The sequence below is a fragment of the Conger conger genome, chromosome 10, assembly GCF_963514075.1.
Source record: "Conger conger chromosome 10, fConCon1.1, whole genome shotgun sequence".
Lineage (NCBI taxonomy): Eukaryota > Metazoa > Chordata > Actinopteri > Anguilliformes > Congridae > Conger > Conger conger.
This window is the reverse complement of record NC_083769.1, coordinates 16,834,369-16,853,745: the sequence shown is the minus strand read 5'-3', so window position 1 is coordinate 16,853,745 and position 19,377 is coordinate 16,834,369. Positions and strand designations below refer to the sequence as shown.

The window sequence follows — 19,377 nt, the reverse complement described above, 5'->3', positions numbered from 1 at the left end:
ATAAAGGTTGACTGAATGTAGGTGTCTTGGGTTGAAAACAATGTCTACAGAACTTAGATCTGTGGGATATCTCTGGTGGTAACATGCCAGAAAATTCAATAAGCAATAAAATCTGGGATTTAAGCAATGGAATCCAAGATTTCAGCAATGGAAGCTGAGATTTCAGCAATGGAACCTGACATTTCAGTAATGGAATCCAAGATTTCAGCAATGGAAGCTGAGATTTCAGCAATGGAACCTGACATTTCAGTAATGGAATCCAAGATTTCAGCAATGGAACCTGAGATTTCAGCAATGTGTTTTCCCTATAAATGTAGAGCTGTATGGTGTAAGAAATGGCACACCATCACTAGTTTTCCATTTTATTGACTGCAGAGTAAACTCACAACGTGTTATGAATCTGCAATTTAGTGCAACCCTCCATTTACATTGGGATCCTGGCTTCATATTAAGCCATTTCAATGAATACATTATTGCAGCTTTTGTTTTGGCTGTAATGGATATTGCAGACATAGCTGTGCCAGATTGACAGTAGATGGCTCAGTATATGGGCACCTTATCATTTCAGATTAGGCCCATTGTGAACAAAATCAAATATGGTAGTTGAATCTAGCAATATATCATTTTTTATTTATGTTATTCTATACAGTATACAACACACATACACACACAGGTTATTGTGTTTTGAGTAGTCTGTGTGGCTCAGTGCAGCTCTAATTGTATGATATGCAGACGCTGAGTCCTACCCCCGCTATATTTCTCCAGCTTACCGTCCAAGCAGCCAGTGTTGTGCAGGGGTCTCCTGCAGTAACCAGGCAGTGAATGAACCGAAGTCCATTTAATGAGACACTGGACTCCATTCCTCCATGACGCCAAGGTTTTCCTTAGGAAATGTCTGAGGTGGGCCTACAGTTGTACATCTTGATTCTGTTGAAAAGTGAGCGGCCCTAGGGCTTCATGAATAAATACAGTGGAACTCATCACCACAGCTAATGAGTGAAGCATTGTGTTTGATGGATCCGATTCGCAGTGCAAGGTTTTCAGTGTACGATGTCTTCCGAGCACGTCCGAGAACCACAAGAATGGCTGACATTGAACTAATGTAATGATCCAGCCTCTCTGGCCTTTTGCCATAACTACTTCCGGTGCAGTTAGAAATGTGACTAATCTCAGCGCTTTACTAGCAGCATATCAGAAAATCTCTCACATTCACTTTACTGGCAGCTTGTCAGGAAATCTCTCTTATTCACACTTTACGAACAGCATCGAAGCAAATCCTTCAAATTCACCTTTCTGCATTTGAGTGAAAGGAAACCAGGCTGGTAGAGTTCAGTCAGCAGGGGAATATTTAAAGAGCGCCCCCTCTGGTCAAGCGGGGTACTTTCATTCCTTTTGCCTGAGCTGTGTGTTACAGGGTCAAATATATAAACACATAAACAGTAACACGCATGAGTGTTCATTTAACTCTCACTGAGTTTATAGTTCAACAGCGATCAAACATACTCTATCAGACTAAAACCTACTCCATCAAACTTAAGCATGGATTTAAACACTTAGTAGTTTATTGTTTGGGAGACATAAATGTAAGAAAGAAATAAAATCCACAAGCCAGCGATGCTACATGTAACGAGTCCCATAAAACCTTTACAAGCCACAAGCTTTATTCGCATAGGCTAACTGCTCTTCGCCTGCCAGAGATGACACTTCCCGCACTGCTACGCACGGTCCCCCAGCGAGCTCGGCGACGGAGCTGCTGGGATTTCACAGTCAGCGAGACGTGTGATTGGCTGCGGTGGAGACCAGCGTGCTCCAGCTGCCCCCGGGGCCCACAATTTATACTTAATTACCATCCACCCAAAACCCAGCACAGCCGCGGTGGGTTCCTCAGCCCTGGGTCACCGCTCCATAACACAGGCCAGACACCTCTGCTCAATCCCATACATTTTACTCTCATAAAGTTCCTATGATTGTGTTTATACTCAAATGTAAACTACATTTAATTAACACTGAACATATTTATTACACACTCTGAAAAGCCACCACATTCACATTAAATGTAACATAACTAAGTTCTGTTTATCATAATGATGATTAATCTTATTTTACTCATATAGTTCCTTTGATTCAGTTTATACTCAAATGAAAACTGCACGTTTAATTAACATAACGTAAAGTTCTGCTCTATTATAATGATGATAAATATTATTTTACTCTTATAGTTCTTATAGGATTGTGTTTATACTCAAATGAAAGTGGTTAGTTTCATGAAAACCAAACATTTTACTGTGCACACACACACACAAACACTCTCAGAAACTTAAACTACCCCATTTTTAAGTTCTGCAAAAGTACCTTTGATCCCGTTTATACTGAAATGAAAACCGTTAAATTTAAACTGAACATTTTATTGTGAAAAATCATCACGTCCACATTAAATGCAGCGTCTCTTCATCGACGCCCCTTTCAAGTTCTGCCAGATGGTAATGATGAGTCTGTATTCGGCGCGTAACCCGGGCTAATCGTTTCAGCGGTGCTGAAGACGTGAGGGCTCGCCGGCCGTTCGACTCAGTGGGAGAGCTTCCCGCCGCTGATTTAGGCCCCAGGAAGAGTGGAGCACCACTCCGCATGTCTCTCTGCATGCACTCCACGCTGGAAATGGCCCATCGAGCCGTGCAGGTTTGAATGTGCGCACCCACCTCCACACCTTTCAGCTAACGGACATCCAAGGCTCTCTGCAGACCCTAACCTGCTACCCCCATTGCTACGCCCTTTGCCACACATCTCTTAATGCAGATTTTACCGCACACACCGCTTTCGGGTAACAAACCACTCAATTACAGGGATGTTTTATGTTTGACCAAATTATTAACCCCTGTACTCTGAGCTCTGTGGTGCGACCGCGGTTGGATCCCGAGAGCGACCGTTGATGTAGGTTTTCCATTTAAACCGCCACAGGAATCATAGAAGCCGCTCTCTATGCGTTACACGACGAGATGACACTAAACCAAGATGATGACGTCACTTCCTGAGATTATTTCAGCCTGCTGGAGATCCACTCATGGGCATGGAAAGGGAAAATTCATGCAAATAGCGTGTGCACTGAGCTAGAGAGCAGAGAGCCACACGTGTTACAGCGCTGCAGTTTGCAGAAATGCAGGGAAATTTTTTTTTTCTGTGAAATGGACACAATTCAATAACACAGAAGGGAACTGGCCTGGGCGTTAATGTGAAAAGGAAACGTGGCACTTGATGAAATGTTTTACTTTGCGCGAAGTGCAATGTGGACAGGCAGAGATGCGCATTTGCGTCCTGGGCCCTCCGTGACTCATCCGATAGCCAGGCGTTCCTGTTACAGCGCGTCCGTTGGCCTGGCAGTCATACCCATTTAAGGCAGGCAGGGTTTTCTCCTGCTCCATCTGATCTGCCTCAGCCCGCCGAATAACGCCGTCTGCTCGGCCCAGGCTTTCCGCACAGCGCGTACGGCAGTTACAAGGCCCCACGTTTGTTTAACTTTCTGACAGCTCGTTTAGCGCTGACTGCCAAATGAAAGGCAAACGTATCGCATCTTCAGCTTTCTGTGAGGTGTGTGACTCATGCAGAAAGTCAGCCGGCGGGACCGCAAGACAAGTCGAGACACGAGACAGGTTCATGTACCACACGTACACACACGCCGAACCGAACACCATTTCCCCCTAACAGTGCAGTCATCACGGCCGACACCGACTTTGTCCTTTTCTTTGGCGGAAAAGACAGCGGGTCTGGGTCAGGTCAGTTCTGTTCCAGAACATTCTGCGTTTAATGGCTGTGTCGGTTCACGCTGTCGAGCGTTAGCCTCATGTTATGGACGGGCTCGTTTGTCTGCTTGTTTATTTGCTTGGCCACGCTCTCGCTCAGGGTGACTCACTCAGCGCAGTTTCACTCCACGTGGCTGAATATTTTACAAAAACAAAAATAAAGTGGGGTGGCCTGTAGAGCACTATCCACACGGTTTCCAATCTGGCCTCATAACCGTGTCTTTCCCTCTGTCACTCCCCTTCCTCCTGTCTCTGTACACTATGATCCAATAAAGTTGTAAAAAGCCCTAATATATACACTCACCAAACACTTTATTAGGTATTTATTGGACTTTGTCTAATTATTTTTTATACTTCTACTGCTGTAGCCTATCCACTTCGAGGTTTGATGCATTGTGTGTCAAAGACATGCTCTGCCTACCACTGTTGTAATGTGTGGTTATTTGCGTTACTGTCACCTTCCTGTCAGCTTTGACCAGTCTGGCCATTCTCCTCTGACATCTCTCATTAACAAGGCGCTTTTGCCCGTAGAACTGCTGCTCACTAGATCTTTTTTGTCTTTTGCACAATTCTTTGCAAACTCTAGAGACTAGTGTGTGTGAAAATCCCAGGAGATCCCAGCAGTTTCCGAGATACTCAAAACACCCTGTCTGCCAGCAACAATCAGTCCACGGTCAAGGTCACTTCCTGGTGGTTGATGTCAACATTAAGTGAATCTCCTGACCCGTATCTATATGATTTTATGCATTGCACTGCTGCCACACAATTGGCTGATTAGATAATCACATTAATAAGTAGGTGTAATAAAGTAAAAATGTTCCTAATAAAGTGCTCGGTGAACGTGTGTGTGTGTGTGTGTGTGTGTGTGTGTGTGTGTGTGTATATATATATATATATACATATATATATATATATACATCTTATTCACACTTTCCTAACAGCATTCAGCTTTTTGAACAACATTTGAGTGAAAGGAAAGCAGGTAGCCGGGTTCAGTCAATGTGTGGTCATTGGCGAGGGTGCAACAGAAAGACTGCACTCAGGTCTGAACCTGCAGCCTTCCAGCTGCTGCGAGCTGACTAACCGCACTGCCCCACGATGCAAATGCAAACAGCCCCCCCCCACTCTGTTTGTGTGGGTCCAGGTATACCAGAGCTCGGTACATGAATATTCACTGGTGGTAGATTGCTTCCAGGTGGCATGCGTACGATGCTTTTTCACTACAAAGGCACCGCACGTGAGGCACGGTGTGGAAGGGGAGGAGCGAGGGCATCAGCACCGCCCTGTAGGCCAGGCAAAGCCGTTTAAAAAGGGGCCAGCCAGATCAGCTCTGTCCATCAAAATACGAGAAAATATGGCTGCGCGTGTGTGTGTGTATGTTTGTGAGAGTGTGTAAGTGTGACTGTGAGTGCGCGTGTATGTGTGCGAATTTGTATGGGAGAGTGTGCAATTGTGGGTGTGTATGTGTGAGAGTGTGTGTGGTGCACTGGAATGGGGAGGATTAGAGTGTTAGAATCAGTCGTCTCAGCGGGGGGGGGGGGCTGATTGGGAAGGAGGCGTGACTCATGGGGTCCAGCTACAGTGTGCTGAAGAGCAGAGGGAAGGGGACCCCACCGTCACACACACATTCAAACACGCCCGGCTGTCCACACCCGTCTGCAGCGACGCTCCTCCAGTGCAGTACAGAGGGGGTACAGCCCAGAACCCATCCAAAACGGGACGCCCCTGTACATGTGCATAACCACTAAAAACGTCATGTCATGGTCACCGTTTATGTCAGCGGATTTAAAATGAAGGATGCCCTATTGCCTGATCTCAATCCTTTGGGATGAGTCGGAACCGGAGGTTCACAGGGTGGATATCGTATCTATATAATATATAACTGTGTGATGCTATGAAGTCAGCATGGACCAAAATCACAAAGGAATGTTTCCAACACCTTGTTGAATCCATGCTACTAAAAAAACGGGCTCTTATTTGGGCGAAAGGGGATCCTCTACTACTGTAGATAGGCATACCTAATAAAATGTGGATGTACACTGTGAATAACGTGTACATAAGAAATAAGTATAGGTTGAATAAGGCTGACGATAAAATCATCCTCCTGTATTCTCAAACGAAAAAGATGTAAGGTGTGAGATGAGTCGTCATCAACCCTGTCAAAATGTAAATTTTTCAGGCTGAATTTTTTTTTTTTTTGAGAACTAAATGTTGGAAGGCTGCAGGTTCGAGATTGCACAGTAGCTTCAAGAGGAAGCCTTGCTTGTGACAAAGAAGTACTTTCACTTTAGGCTTCTGAGATTAGCCCAAATCGCCCACCGTGAGAAAATACGTTTGCAGCAGAGTTCCATATTGTCAGTTAGCTCTATGGGAACTGTAACTACACACAGCAGATGCCTGCAGTTCACTATTTCTTTCTGTAACAACGCACGATACCAACACGCTTGGCAGTAGCTACTCCTTGAGAACAATCGCCAAACTTCAAGTGAAAAGAACTGAAGGAACGTGTTGAGTGTATTTAAACAGTCTGAACCACAAAGTCCTCATTCTTAGGAAGGTAGCGTTTGACTCCCAGCTGAATGATTACATTTAATTATTGCATTCCTAATTTGACAGTGATTTTAAGTTGTTTGAATGCCATCTCAGCACACCTTGTTAACATGAACCCTAATGATCCTCATGCTCCTTTGGCTCATTTGCATGCCTGTGAAGTTGTTTGATAGGGTTTAATGACTCCACTCAAGTCTCGCCCTGAACGTTCGCCATCATCTGATGAATAATTCCGTAATGTCTTATTTAAAAAAAAAAAAGATTCTTGGGGCTCAGCACGGAGAGTCTCATTAAAATGTATGGCCGAGTTCTCCACGTGTGAGGTGTCGGCTCTTTTCCTGGGAAGCCGTTCCGTTGGGCTACTGAACTACAGAGCCAAGTCAGTCCTTCGGGGCTCCTGAAAATGTCCTAATTAACTACATTTCTGTGTGAATCACGTGGACAATTCACCACCAGTTTCGCAGTCAGATTAATTCTCCGTAAATGGTGGTTTGGGTTTGACTGATCTCATCCTCGCAGTCTCATTACCCCTGCGTGACACCCTTACGTTCCCAGGGCGTCGGCCTACCTTGCCACACAATGTCAGCCTTGCCACGGGTCAGCCTACGTTTTTATATACAACGTTAAAGGCATGCTATGCAGGATTTGCAACTCTATTATGATTCAACCCTGCTCAGTCATGACTATGATGGACTGATAATCTGTGACTGTGTTCACTTCCGCCCAGTGCTTTCTTGTCTGGCTATTTGTTATTCTATAAAGCGCTTCAGACATTTCTAGGAATTACCCTTTTTTCTTTGTGAGCTGTATCCAAAAGACTTGTGTGGGTGGATGTGGCTACAGTGGTGTGTTTTCCACATGGGTTTGTATTAGACAGATAGGGTCGCTTTAATGGCTAATGCTAACCATGTGGCTGGACAGCATTTGGTGACATTAGGTAGCTACTGGTATTAGATATAGTAACTAAACTCAGTTAAGTTTGGCAATGTTACCTGGCTAGCCATGAGGGCCTGTGAATTTGCTGTGGGTCCAATATTTTAACAACATAACACCTTAAAGCGTTCATATGGGCTAGTTAGCTATCATTAGCTAGCAAATTGGGGAAGAAAATATAACTCCATATAACTTAAGATATTTGCTCTCGATATGACTGCAGTTCCACTAATAAAATATGTGTTGCCATGGGGGTAGACCACAGATTGGAGGTCTCTTAGGCTGCTTCCCTCACCTGCTGAAGGGGGACGGTGGCCTCCCATCAAGCTATGAGGCATATGACTTTGCTATTAACACGCAGAGCTAGACTACGTAAAGATGCAAAAAATAAATTTGAAGTAAAAGTGACAATGAATGAATGTGTTTGTAAATATATATATAAACTGCAACCTAATTCTGCCCTCCTCTGAATCCAACCTGATCATCAGGGGCGGCAACGGGGTGGGCAGAGGTGGGCATTGGCCGTTGCATACCCTAGCCTCCTCACAGAGGACCAATCACAGAGTAAGCATTGCAAAGACACGACCTACAGGCACTAGCAATAAATTACATAGGGTCTCCACAGCCAAACGCATATGGCAGCAGAAATGTTTATAACTCAATATGCATATTATCATATGGCGTGTGGGCTTTATCAACCTTTAGTTCAGCAAACATGCTGGCTTAATGATTACTCACTTTTTATAATTTTATAATAGCGTCTGAGCATATGAAATGTACGTAGAGAATGTATCACTTTCTTTGGCAGCAAGAAAGTAAATGTATGTAGAGAATGTAGTACTTTCTTTCGCAGCAAGCCTAGTATTGTCTTGTTTTCCAATATGTAAAGATTGATGGGCCTGTTGTTGTCCAATGTCAAGTGTCTATTTTTTATTGTGATGATGCAGAAAGATGTAATTACTGTTCACTAGTTTTGGCAGTAAAATCCTATGGTCAGGAGCAACCATTCAGTGATGATGAGAGCAAAAAGGAGTCTGAGCTACAAAGAGGTGAATCACAATGCCTTATACACACAAAAGTTGATCTCAGAAAGGGAAAAGAGGCTTTTTTTCAGAAGTTAAAAATTAATTAATAATTAATTAATAATTAATAAATTACCTGAAAAGCAGCATTCGGCAGGAGTGACTGAATGGACCGATTATGTTAGCAGGAGAATCAGAACTCTGAGGTTTTTTCATGGCTGCGCTTTTCAAGTTGTCCGGTTTGCAATAATTACAGCTGAGTCACTGTGCATGCGCGTTTTTGATTTGCGTGAGCAAAGATGCCATGCTAAACCTTGATCATTACATTTTGGTTTAAGATAACCATAATCCACATGTATTTGTTCAGCTAACTAGTATGGTGCAGTTGTGCAGTGTTTTGCTGTAGCAATATTGTTACCTAGCTAAGTGACTAGCAAACTCAGTGATCGAGTTGGGAAATCTGTAAATAAATAACATAACCAATGCACTTCTTCATAGCCTGCTAGCCAGTATGAGCTGCCAAAACATGCCTTTCTGGGCTTTTCATCTGATGTGTTGTGTTGGGCTTAGCAAGCAATAGGTCTAGCTAGTTGGGATGTTTTGTTTTGGTGACCATCTATTGCATCTGTTTGCCTTGACCTGCATTCCCAATAGACTAACTTGTAGGCCTACAACCCAACAGTGTAACGTAGTGTAACTAAGTAACGTACCCAGTGCTCCATGGTCGTTACTAGCCAACCAACCTGTCCCACTTTTTGTTTTTTTTTCTAGCTATTCTAAGGACATTGTTGAACACATTTGCATTGAATACGTGTTTGAGATGAGTTCAAGATTTAGGCTTATGTTTCTCTGTTAAAGTTCCAACCTATTAGAACTTTAGTCTTATTAGTCTTTGATATTTTTTGTCGTCTGCTCAAAATGTTGTGTGAACTATGCTCATTTCTTAAAGATATGATAAGTAAGATTTTTGTCTTAAAACATTGTTACAATACCATTGTGAATCACTTCCTATCATTGAAAAGGGGTCACTGACATGTTGGCTGACCCTCTGCCTGTGTTTATAGTCCTTAAATTCGGGTTTCAAAATATGAAGTTGACGGGCCGGCACTCTGTACCAAAACAAATATTTTAAAATGCCCATCCTGTCAATGCATTCAAGAACTGCCCCTGCCCTGACATTGTGAAAGCAGCTTATTCCACATCAACCACTCCACAGTAAAATGTCCAGTATTCATTCAATATACATATAATAGTATATGTAGCATACTCTGTAAAGATTAGATTTAATGCTTAATGTTTTACTGTGTGACTAATAGGATATATGTACCTTGAAAAACGGATTTGCTGTCTTTCATGAACAGCTAAATATTCAGAGTCAGGGTGGTTTTACTGTAACTGTAACAGTAGCCCATGTTTTCCCTACTGGATGCAAATGATCACTGTTAGAATTCAATTAACACTACTGGTGTTGATTTAACAGGATTAGTGTTGATTTAACACAAGGAACTTTGCTGGTTACAGTACAGTGAACAGACATTTTGCCCAGATTTCAGTCCATCCTGACCGATCCTCCAGCTTGATGGACCCCAAGATTTTTAAAGGGAAAGACACTGAACACACACTGGAGGTACAACACAGGACAGTGCCCCCTGCTGGCGACCGCTCGTAGTATGCTATCGAAAAAGCTCTGTGATAAGTAATGAAATACATAAATACAAGCGCTGTTCCTGCCAAGTGCCTGAAGCTTCCTGAGGTAGTGTGCGGTTTTCCTTTCCCGTTCTCAGTGCAGCTAACTTTGCTGGCGTGGTGGAAACTGAAGCCACTGTGCACTGCATGTGTCACTTAGCATTTGCTCAGCAGAACTAATTATTCCACATCTTTGTTTCAGCGCTGACTCGACAGCATCTTTGTTTGTCAAAAGTATATAAGCCAGGGGTACAACATGGTGAGCTGAGGCACCAGAGGCACTGCCTGTCATTTATGTCAATTACGACCACGTTTCACAGATGACGGCAGGAAACTAGACAGAAACTCAAATAAACAAACACAATTTCTCAGCACAACAGCAAGTGACTCATTAGAAAGGGCCCTTTGTGAGCATAGTAAATCCCTTTGTGAGCATGGTAAATTGCTGGGGATGTATATATATATATATATATATATATATATATATATATATATATATATATATATATATATATATATACATACATGTATATAATCACCGAGACGATTGTCATAGCATATCAGTTATGAATGGTGCCCATTTGCATGGTCAAAATTAGGATCATGACAGACTGAGCAAGGGAGCAGTTTGAAATTCAGTTCACTTTTGTATCTTACTGAAATATATAGACAAGTAGATTTGTTTATCTAAAAAATCACTTCAAATCATATTGTCTGGAGCCTCTTTCTACTCATACACAGTTTAAAGTGCTGTCATTTGTATGTGCCCCTTTTTTTAGTCCCAAACAAGTTGACTGTCAACACAAAACACTGTCTAAAAGAGTTCTGAAACCAATCGGATAAAACGGATATTCACATCAGCATCCTAAATTCATAATGAGTTCTGATATTTACATGCACTATTATTTTTGGACAGTGACAGCATTTTGCAAATAATATGCCCGTGTCGTATCCATTACATACGTCCACTACGTTCATTCCAATTTGCTTTCTTGAAATCGCACATTTGACACATCTTTTCACTAAATATAGACCCTTTCACATGGATACAATGATCTGAACGGACAAGTTGCAATAACGACTAATGAAATCCAGAATAGCCATGGCGGATTCGACGCGTAAACGTATAGTGCCCATAATTTACGCTTTTCAGAATGCTTGCTGAACAAAGCTAAAACATTGATTCAGCCATGTCGAGGGTTTCAATATATTTTTCATAAAAGAAAACACAACTTTATACGAAAGTTAACGGAATATGTTTAACATTCAATACCGATTTAGTTATCTGTAGTTGAGTAAACTGTACCTTATTGTAATATAACCCAACATGTTAGGTCGTCGTTTATATACGGGCATAACCCATGGCAACAGATTCTGCCTACACGTCTGTGGTATTTTACTTACAATATATACTGAACATAAAGTAACCCTATACTTAACTCCATTGAAGCACTCGGTTAGTCCGCAAGTGTAGTAAAACAAGGTAACGCTGCTAGTGCGATTAGCCAACTGCGCTGTCCCTGATGAGAAAAAAGTATCCACGTATAAAGTAAAACCGAGTCTTGCCGTCTACAAAATGTAATTTTACACCACAAATGAAGCAAATGCCAACAACAACGAGCATGGATGCTTCTATCTGAATTACCTTGGAGTTAAGTACTTTTTTTCGTATCCTCAGCTACTGTAGAGCCACTCCTGTTTATTAGAAGCGAGGAAACAACGCGCGTCTCACAGAAGGTTTTGACATTTCTATTGATTTGACAAAAGCGGAAAAAATATTTTTATAAAAAAGTCAAAAATTGCTCAATATGCCGATTTTTTTTATCCACTGGATGTTTTTTCAAGCATGTAACCCATTCCCTGTGTGCTCTTTAACATAAGAACATAGCCTACCCATTTATGCAAAACGGATTGTGTTCGATATTATAACGATCTCTTCAAGCCTTACAAATGCTTTAAATATTCAAATCACCAGCGACAGCTAACGCGCAGTAATGGAGACCAGAGCTCGTGCATGGCCTATAGCAAACATTTTCCCTGGGTTAGATATTCGGTGTAGCTATATACAATCTAGAATGCAGCTATCTGGAAAAGCAACATGGATGCACTACTGGTAAAGAAGTAGCCTACTGTGTGCCAAACTAGTTTTCTGTTTTCAGACTGAGCTTTGACTGGCAAGTCATTCCAAGGGGTGTACCCTTGATTTAGCAGATTAGAGATATTATTGCACTAGCTTTCTCTGAGTATTGCACTTCTTTTTACAGTTTTGTTTCAACGTTGGAGTAAACCAACTTCAATTAGAAGCAAGAAAATATAGAATAATATATGAAAAACCTTATAAAAACAATCCTTTGTCTTTACAAGTTGATGCATTTATCGAGTTTAATAATCATATCATTTTAAAATGAATAAACAAATGCAGACCAGGCAATCACAGCAATACTTGGATCATCTGCATCTGGAAATCGTGATAATCTGTACACCCTTATTTCTGCTTCAGAAACGCTCATTGTAGGGCGCACACTATTCTCCCGCCTCAGGACGTTCCACAGCACAAGTCCGACTAATTTGGAGGTGGTAACAACTTAAACGCGGCCGTGGTAACCAACTTGTTGTGCTCTATCAGTTTAGGATTCCTTCAATAAGATCCCACAAAGTTTGACTGTCACATTTGGAAGCAAGCGCGCCTACGACGTACTTGGTGTAGCTGGCTTCCGACATGAAGTGAAGAAACAATAGCGTATTTACCATAGCACTGAACAAACACAATTGAAATTGCGCACCTCTTATAGCAGTTTGTCTGAGCAACTCTTTCGGTACACTAGCACAGCAACAACATGGCACGCGCCTTAAGGTGGAAACATGTGAAACACTCGGACACTCGCACGTGTACAGCACAAACGCGGGGTCCTAATTACCTTGTTACAGCGGTAATAGTCCAACGAGCTCAGGCAATTTGGATCAGTTGGTAAAGAACATGAACCCACGCTTGAAGGGGGTGCTGGATAAAACCTTACGTCCATCTCAGAGTCTGCAAGACTGACGGCATGAAAGCAGGTTCAGTGTCTCTGACTCGCTCTCTCTTTTGTTTAAGCGAACAAAAAAGAAACAGAGGGAGAGAAAGAAAAAGGGGGTTGAGTCTTTCAGTGCACCCTTTCCTCGCATCCGTTCGCGGTCTAACTTCAGCACCAACTAGCTTCAGTGATGCTCGTCAGACCCTCTTGATATTTTCTTCAGATTAGCTAATGCATAAATTTAAAGAAGGAAAAAAATATTTTTTATCTCTGAAAACTGACCACAACACTTTCAAGAGATGTCAAATTTCGTGATCCTCTTGTAGCAATCAAACTATGGCTTTTATGCTTTTCCCGTTTCCAAGAACAGCTTTTTTATCGGCTATTCGGAAAGCTCGTCTTTTCGTTTCTATTTTCCCCTGCTTCGCTCACTATCCTTCGTTTTTTTCATATAGGAGTGTTTGCTCGTGCGTTCAGTTCAGAGGAGAGCATAGTTGGACTGTCCCATTCGTGCTAAATGCCATGCGACCTCTACTGATAATAGAGGGAACAGGGGAACTCTGGGGGAGGGGATGTAGGTAGCTGCCTTGGCAACAGTTCTAGTTTCTGTTACTGTGCGTTTGAGATTAGCCAAGGCAGTACAGCACACAGGCGCGCATCGCGCCAGCTTCAATCTGACGGATTTATTGCTGCTGTTACTGAATAAAATTCGAGGAACCTGAGTTGTTCGCCGAAAACTGCTGTTGCCGTGCATATTGTATTTATAGGTGAATTTAAAATGCTGTGACGCATAAAGCTTAAACACAATTAATATATGCACAGATAGTCTAGTGTAGTTTATTGTATAGGCTTTCCCGAGTGAAGAGTATTCGATGTGATACAATACAAACAAGAGTGCTAGCTTTCTTTTTAGACTGCTACCAATGTCCATATTCCTTTATTTACAATGCGTTTCATGAAGCATTTATTTAATTTTTTTAACGTTTTTATTTATTATTGACTGTCGAACTCGCACTGTTCTTCGCGTGCTTGAATTCATATTTTGATTACAGTTAGGAGGAACAAAGTGCATTGGGGCCAGATTGAATTGAGCACCGTGCCGTCTTACTATTGACTAAAGAATTTAAGAAAGCATACACTATTTAATGTATGATTGCGTTAGATTGGAAGGCTTTTTTTTCTCCACGCGTTGAGGAGCATGGAAAAGTTATGCCAAATAAAATCTCCTTTTGTTTTCAATCAACCTCACTCTGAACTGACTCAAATGTTCTGTTTCCTCTCCATGAAATTAGACACGCAGACTATCATATTTTCTTTGTTCTGCCATAGTAAGAAATTCATGTTGACAATAGGCTACTCATTTTCAGTTCTATATACCGCGCTCCAACTAGGGATATTAATTGAGGCAAATACGTTTACAAAGCAGGACAGGTCATATTTCACAGTAATAATCCTTAGGCCTAAATTCGTTATATAAAAACATTCGTTTTCTGTACATATCTACAAGGCTGACAGGACATGTGTAGCGGTTGTTTAGTGAATATTGTTTATATGATAGTTCCGCCAGCGTGTGATGATTTCACTGGGAAGAAACGACTGGCCTTAAGGCGACTTGGTTGTTCAATAGTTGATCTCATTATTTCAATGTGTTTATTTCAGTGATAACTTCACCAGTGGTCTGAATGTAAAAAAAAAAAAACAACAACAACCGATTTGTAAATAGGCCTGTTACAAAGTAATTTACAGTAGCCGAGTTTGCACGAACAGAACACCCCGTTCAAGAATTCTCTGAGCAGATTGTGTATTTTGTTATGAATAGCATCTTGTGGTGTACCACGTGATCACAGTACAATGCCGTATAAAAACTAGCCCTACTTTATTTGCACAAAGCGGAGGGGAAACATAATGTATAATGTATCAACTCATTCTCATGAACTCAGTACCCATCATCCCGTATTCATGAAGGCTGAATGGATGGTTACAGTAATTAAAGGTAAATGTCGATGAAAGGAAAAACTATAAATGCAGATGCAGTGAACTAATGGCACATTAACAGAAGGCTACATAGTAAAAAAAAAAAAAAAGTACGGTAAAATATGTGCAAAAAAAACGTAGGCTACAGGATTAAAAAAAAGTTTCTGTCAAAATACTCTCAAAAGCATGTAGGCTATGATTATGCCAAAACTCCTTATTTATTTATGTATGAGGACTAGTTAACTAACAGGATTTTAACAGTTTTTTGTTCAGTTAATAAAAGATTTTTCACTGGCAACATTGCTGCTGTTATATTATATTTCCCCTGCTATGCGGTTGGACTGAGCCCACCTAAATCCAACACAGATTAGCGCTATCATTTTTTTAATTTTATGGCAGTCCAATCAGGAGAAAGTCAAATTATATATGTCTAATTCTAATTATGTATACTCAACAGGCAGTGTGTAAACGGTACTCAACGGTATGCCACTTATAGTTCATCTTTGTCCAGGCCAGAGTTCTTGGTTATGTTTTAATGTTCCACTTTGCATTCATAGCAAACAGTGAGGAACAATTTCCACAATTTCTTGCAGCGGAGATGTTCTGTTCCATTCTGTTCTTCAGTGGAATCCAAGAGAAATTACAACCTCAGATTCAGGAACTATTGACGCAGAGAAACCAGGAAAATCACAGCCAACCAGCTCTTGAGATTTTTTCATTGTGTTACATGTTCTTAAAAGACATCCCAATTATTTTTTTACTATTATTATTCTATCTGTCATTTAAGTTTTATTCATTTTCACATTCTCAGAAACAAACAGCCCTCCCCCCCAAAAAAAAGAAAAGAAAACAGTAGTATCAAAGTAGAAGCACCCAGTAGATTTTCTGTCAGTATTTGTAGTAAAGTTGTCTAGTTTTTCATTTTGTTTTTGTAATTGTTGCAAGTAATCCACATGCAAGCAATATTTTAGTATCAACGAGGTGACTTGAAATAGAGTTAAATGTTGTTTATTGTGGTTAGAATGCTTTGTGTATCGTTTACAGTACGTCATGTATTGTATTACGCTGCTCCTACAGGACAAATCAGCGTGACGTCACATCAGCAAAGAACTTACTTCCGGAATAACGGCTCTGGCTCTGCTGTGTACTGATTTTGAGGAATATGAATACAGGCAGGTTTTTCCGTGTCATTTAACCAAGTAATTTGTGAAAACTGAACAAAATTGTTTTATGTATATGATTTATACGATGTGGTCTAGCTACCTAATTAAACGTTAATGTTAGCTGTCAGCACCCCCCTAACATTGTAGCTAACATTAGCTAGCTATTGTTCATTGACATGAATAGCTAGTGCAAACTGAGGTATTGGAAACCATATTACTGCAACATTCCCTCCCAAACAGGCAAGGTCGGATTTAACGTTTCATCGTTTCATGTTTGTAAAGTTATCATCCCAATGTTTCTCTATAGCGTCTGGTGTATATTAGCTAACATTAGCTGCCAGCAACGCTTGTGAAGGACATGAGTAATACAGAATCACAATTTACGGTTTTGTTTTTTCCCCTCATGCTTCTGCCACTTTGAAACTTATGTCAGGCATCTCTGTGTCAGCTGTCATTGACTGTGCCAAGCACCTGTCAAAACTGAGACCGCCCTGTAAACGGGCTGTAGGATCTGGGTTATCCTCCCTTTTAAGAATCGGAAATAGCCCAATCCACAGTGTGCTTGATTACATTTGGCATTACAGTCTCAAGCACAACACAATTTCAGCATAGTCAACTAGCTGACCGTTTCTACACAGCTCTGGTTCAGTCAACTTTGAAATAATGTTACTTTGTTCCGCAGCTGAGTAGCCACCCCAGAAGTGCCTTAGTGACCTCCGTTTGCAAACATTATCATTTGTCCTATTGGTTGTTCATTCATGAATCCATTGTCTGTGGTCATAGCAGCTTTCACATTGCATGACACTGTCAGTATTTCGTTGGAGGCTAAGATTCAGTAATTCGGCTGTCTGTGGGTATGTCACACTGAGAGATCCAAGATGGACGATTTTGGCTCAGGACAAAATAATTTAACAATTTGCTAATTTTGTCTGCGACTGCAGAATCATGGAAAAAATCTCAACGTGTATACTCAACTTAATGCTCAAGCATCATTACCCACGTTCCAGACAAATCCTGTTTGCAGTGGTGGACTAAACCAGAGAGCCTCCAGGTTTATTTTTTATTTTGAGTTGACTTTTTAATTGAGTATATCAACCTATATATTCAGAAAATATTAATTTACTTAGTCTAATTACCTAGAAATGTTAAATTGCAGGCAAGAAAAGATATTCAATTTCCAGGCCTTTAGGCCTGAAGGTTACCAGCTGTCGTCAGTGTCTATGTTACTGTAGATGTGAATACATTTTCAGACCCTATCCCCAAATATTAAAGTTTGGATTCATGTTAGATACTCCTCTTTTAAATGAAATAGCAAGTCATATCTACATCTTACATGTCATGCACTAAGTACTTACAGTATTACAGCACCTTATTTAGAATAAACTTCCTACCTGGACATAAGCAATACATTGTACTGGACATAGGTTCCAAAGGATACTTCCCTTATTATGATAAGTTAATGAGACGAAGGGCACTATTTTCAGTACTGTGGATCTATGGATATATGTAAGTTAGCTGAGTAGAATATCTGGATATCCAGTTTGCCAGCTTTCAAATGTAAGTATTACAGGCCGTTTTACAGTGTTTTGGATGAGTTACATGTAGCAAGCAACATGCGTCACATTGGACTAACCTAAGTATTGATGGCTAACATTAGCTAGTTGTGGTTGTAATGCTACTTAATAAGAGCAAAGAGAAGCTAGCTAACTAGCTATCTGCTTTCCAAGACATCATATTTATACTTCCAGGTTTTTAGTAGTATCATTAGTGAGCCACCCACCTATTTACCTTAGTTGTAGTTATCAATGATCCCACCAGCTAGTTACCAGAGAGCACTAAACACATAGCCACCACACATTGCTCAAAGCAACTGCATTTGTTTTCTATACACTTCGTAACACACCAGCAAAACCATGGAGATAGCATATCTAAGTTACATCATTTCTAAGTCATGGTTCTAATCAGCAGACCATTAAATGTTAGCGAATTGTAGCTAGCTATAATATACACTCTGTGAGCACTTTATTCGGTATTTATTAGACTTATTTTTTAGACTTAAGTCTTCTGCTGCAGCCTATCCACATAGAGGTTTGACACATTCAGAGATGCTCTTCTGCATACCACTGTTGCTGTGTTGTTATTTGCATCACCTTCCTGTCAGCTTCGACCACTCTGGCCCTTATCTTTGTTTAGTTTTTTTTGCACCATTCTCTAGAGAATGTTGTGCGTGAAAATCCCAGGAGGTCAGCAGTTTCTGAGAAACTCAATTTGGTCTGAAAAGCAGCTGAACCTCTTGATCACGTCTGCATGCTTTTGCTTTTATGCATTTAGCTGCTGCCACATGATTGGCTGATTTGAATATTTGCATTAACAAGCTTGTGTATAGGTCTACCTAATAATGGCTCACTGAGTGTAGGTCAGCTAGCAAGCAATTTTTTGGGATGTTTTGATGATAATGTGTTTTATTGGCCATGTTATTTAATGGTAGATGTGTGTCTGTGCTCTACTTGGTGCTGGTGCCAGCTCTCCTGTGCTACACTGTGCCGCTTATGATGTGGAAAATAGCATTGGCTGAATCAGAGCAGTGTTCAGCTGCAGTGCTTAATGTGAGTCACACACTGGAGAACTAAGCTCATATGCACTGTCAAATGCATAACTCTCGGAGACTAGATTTCACTCTAATACAGTGCACCGGGCTCTTAGAACCAGTGGCCCAAAAAAAACTTGTTATTGAAGTGCCTCAACAGAACCTTATTATTGTATTAATATATGTATCCAAGCTTTGCTCAAACACATGCACAGGCAGTGTGTATGTGAGCAAGTGAGGGCGAAAGCGAGAGAGAGAGAGGGAGCAAAAGAGAGGGGGGACTGCAGAGAGAGTGGGGAAAAAGAGGGGGATAAGGTAGAAGGAGGGAAAGATGGGGAGTGGGAGGAAAGGCTGAACAGAGAGGGAAAGAGAGAGTGAGAATGAGGTGTTGTACCGAAATATAAATAATACAGTCCTGGGATATGGAGTGAACTGTCACCCTGATGTGATGTGTGGCCTTGCCAGCCCCACCCCCCACCAGGACCTGCCATCTATCGAAGTGCTTATTACCCAGAGTGCAGGCACAGTGCTGGAGCGTGAACCCACTACACGAGGCCTGCAGATGGGCTTCCCCCCCCAGCCAAGAGCAGGGCTGCTGGGTCGGGTGGAGGCAGTGTGTGGGGCAGCGGAGGGTTAACTGCTGCCCGGGCTCCA

The 19,377-nt window shown here is 41.4% G+C and overlaps 1 protein-coding gene across 3 annotated transcripts in view; it reads right to left on the bottom strand.

Annotated features, from left to right (window-relative positions):
• Positions 1-13,482, bottom strand: part of LOC133138939 (TOX high mobility group box family member 2-like) — a 123,562-nt gene extending 110,080 nt beyond the window's left edge. For all 3 annotated transcript variants that reach the window (XM_061258094.1, XM_061258096.1, XM_061258095.1), the window contains exon 1: positions 12,904-13,482. In XM_061258094.1, coding sequence (XP_061114078.1) covers positions 12,904-13,008 — 105 coding nt within the window. In that variant the 5' untranslated portion in view covers positions 13,009-13,482. The remainder of the gene's footprint in view (positions 1-12,903) is intronic.
• Positions 13,483-19,377: the final 5,895 nt, after the last annotated feature.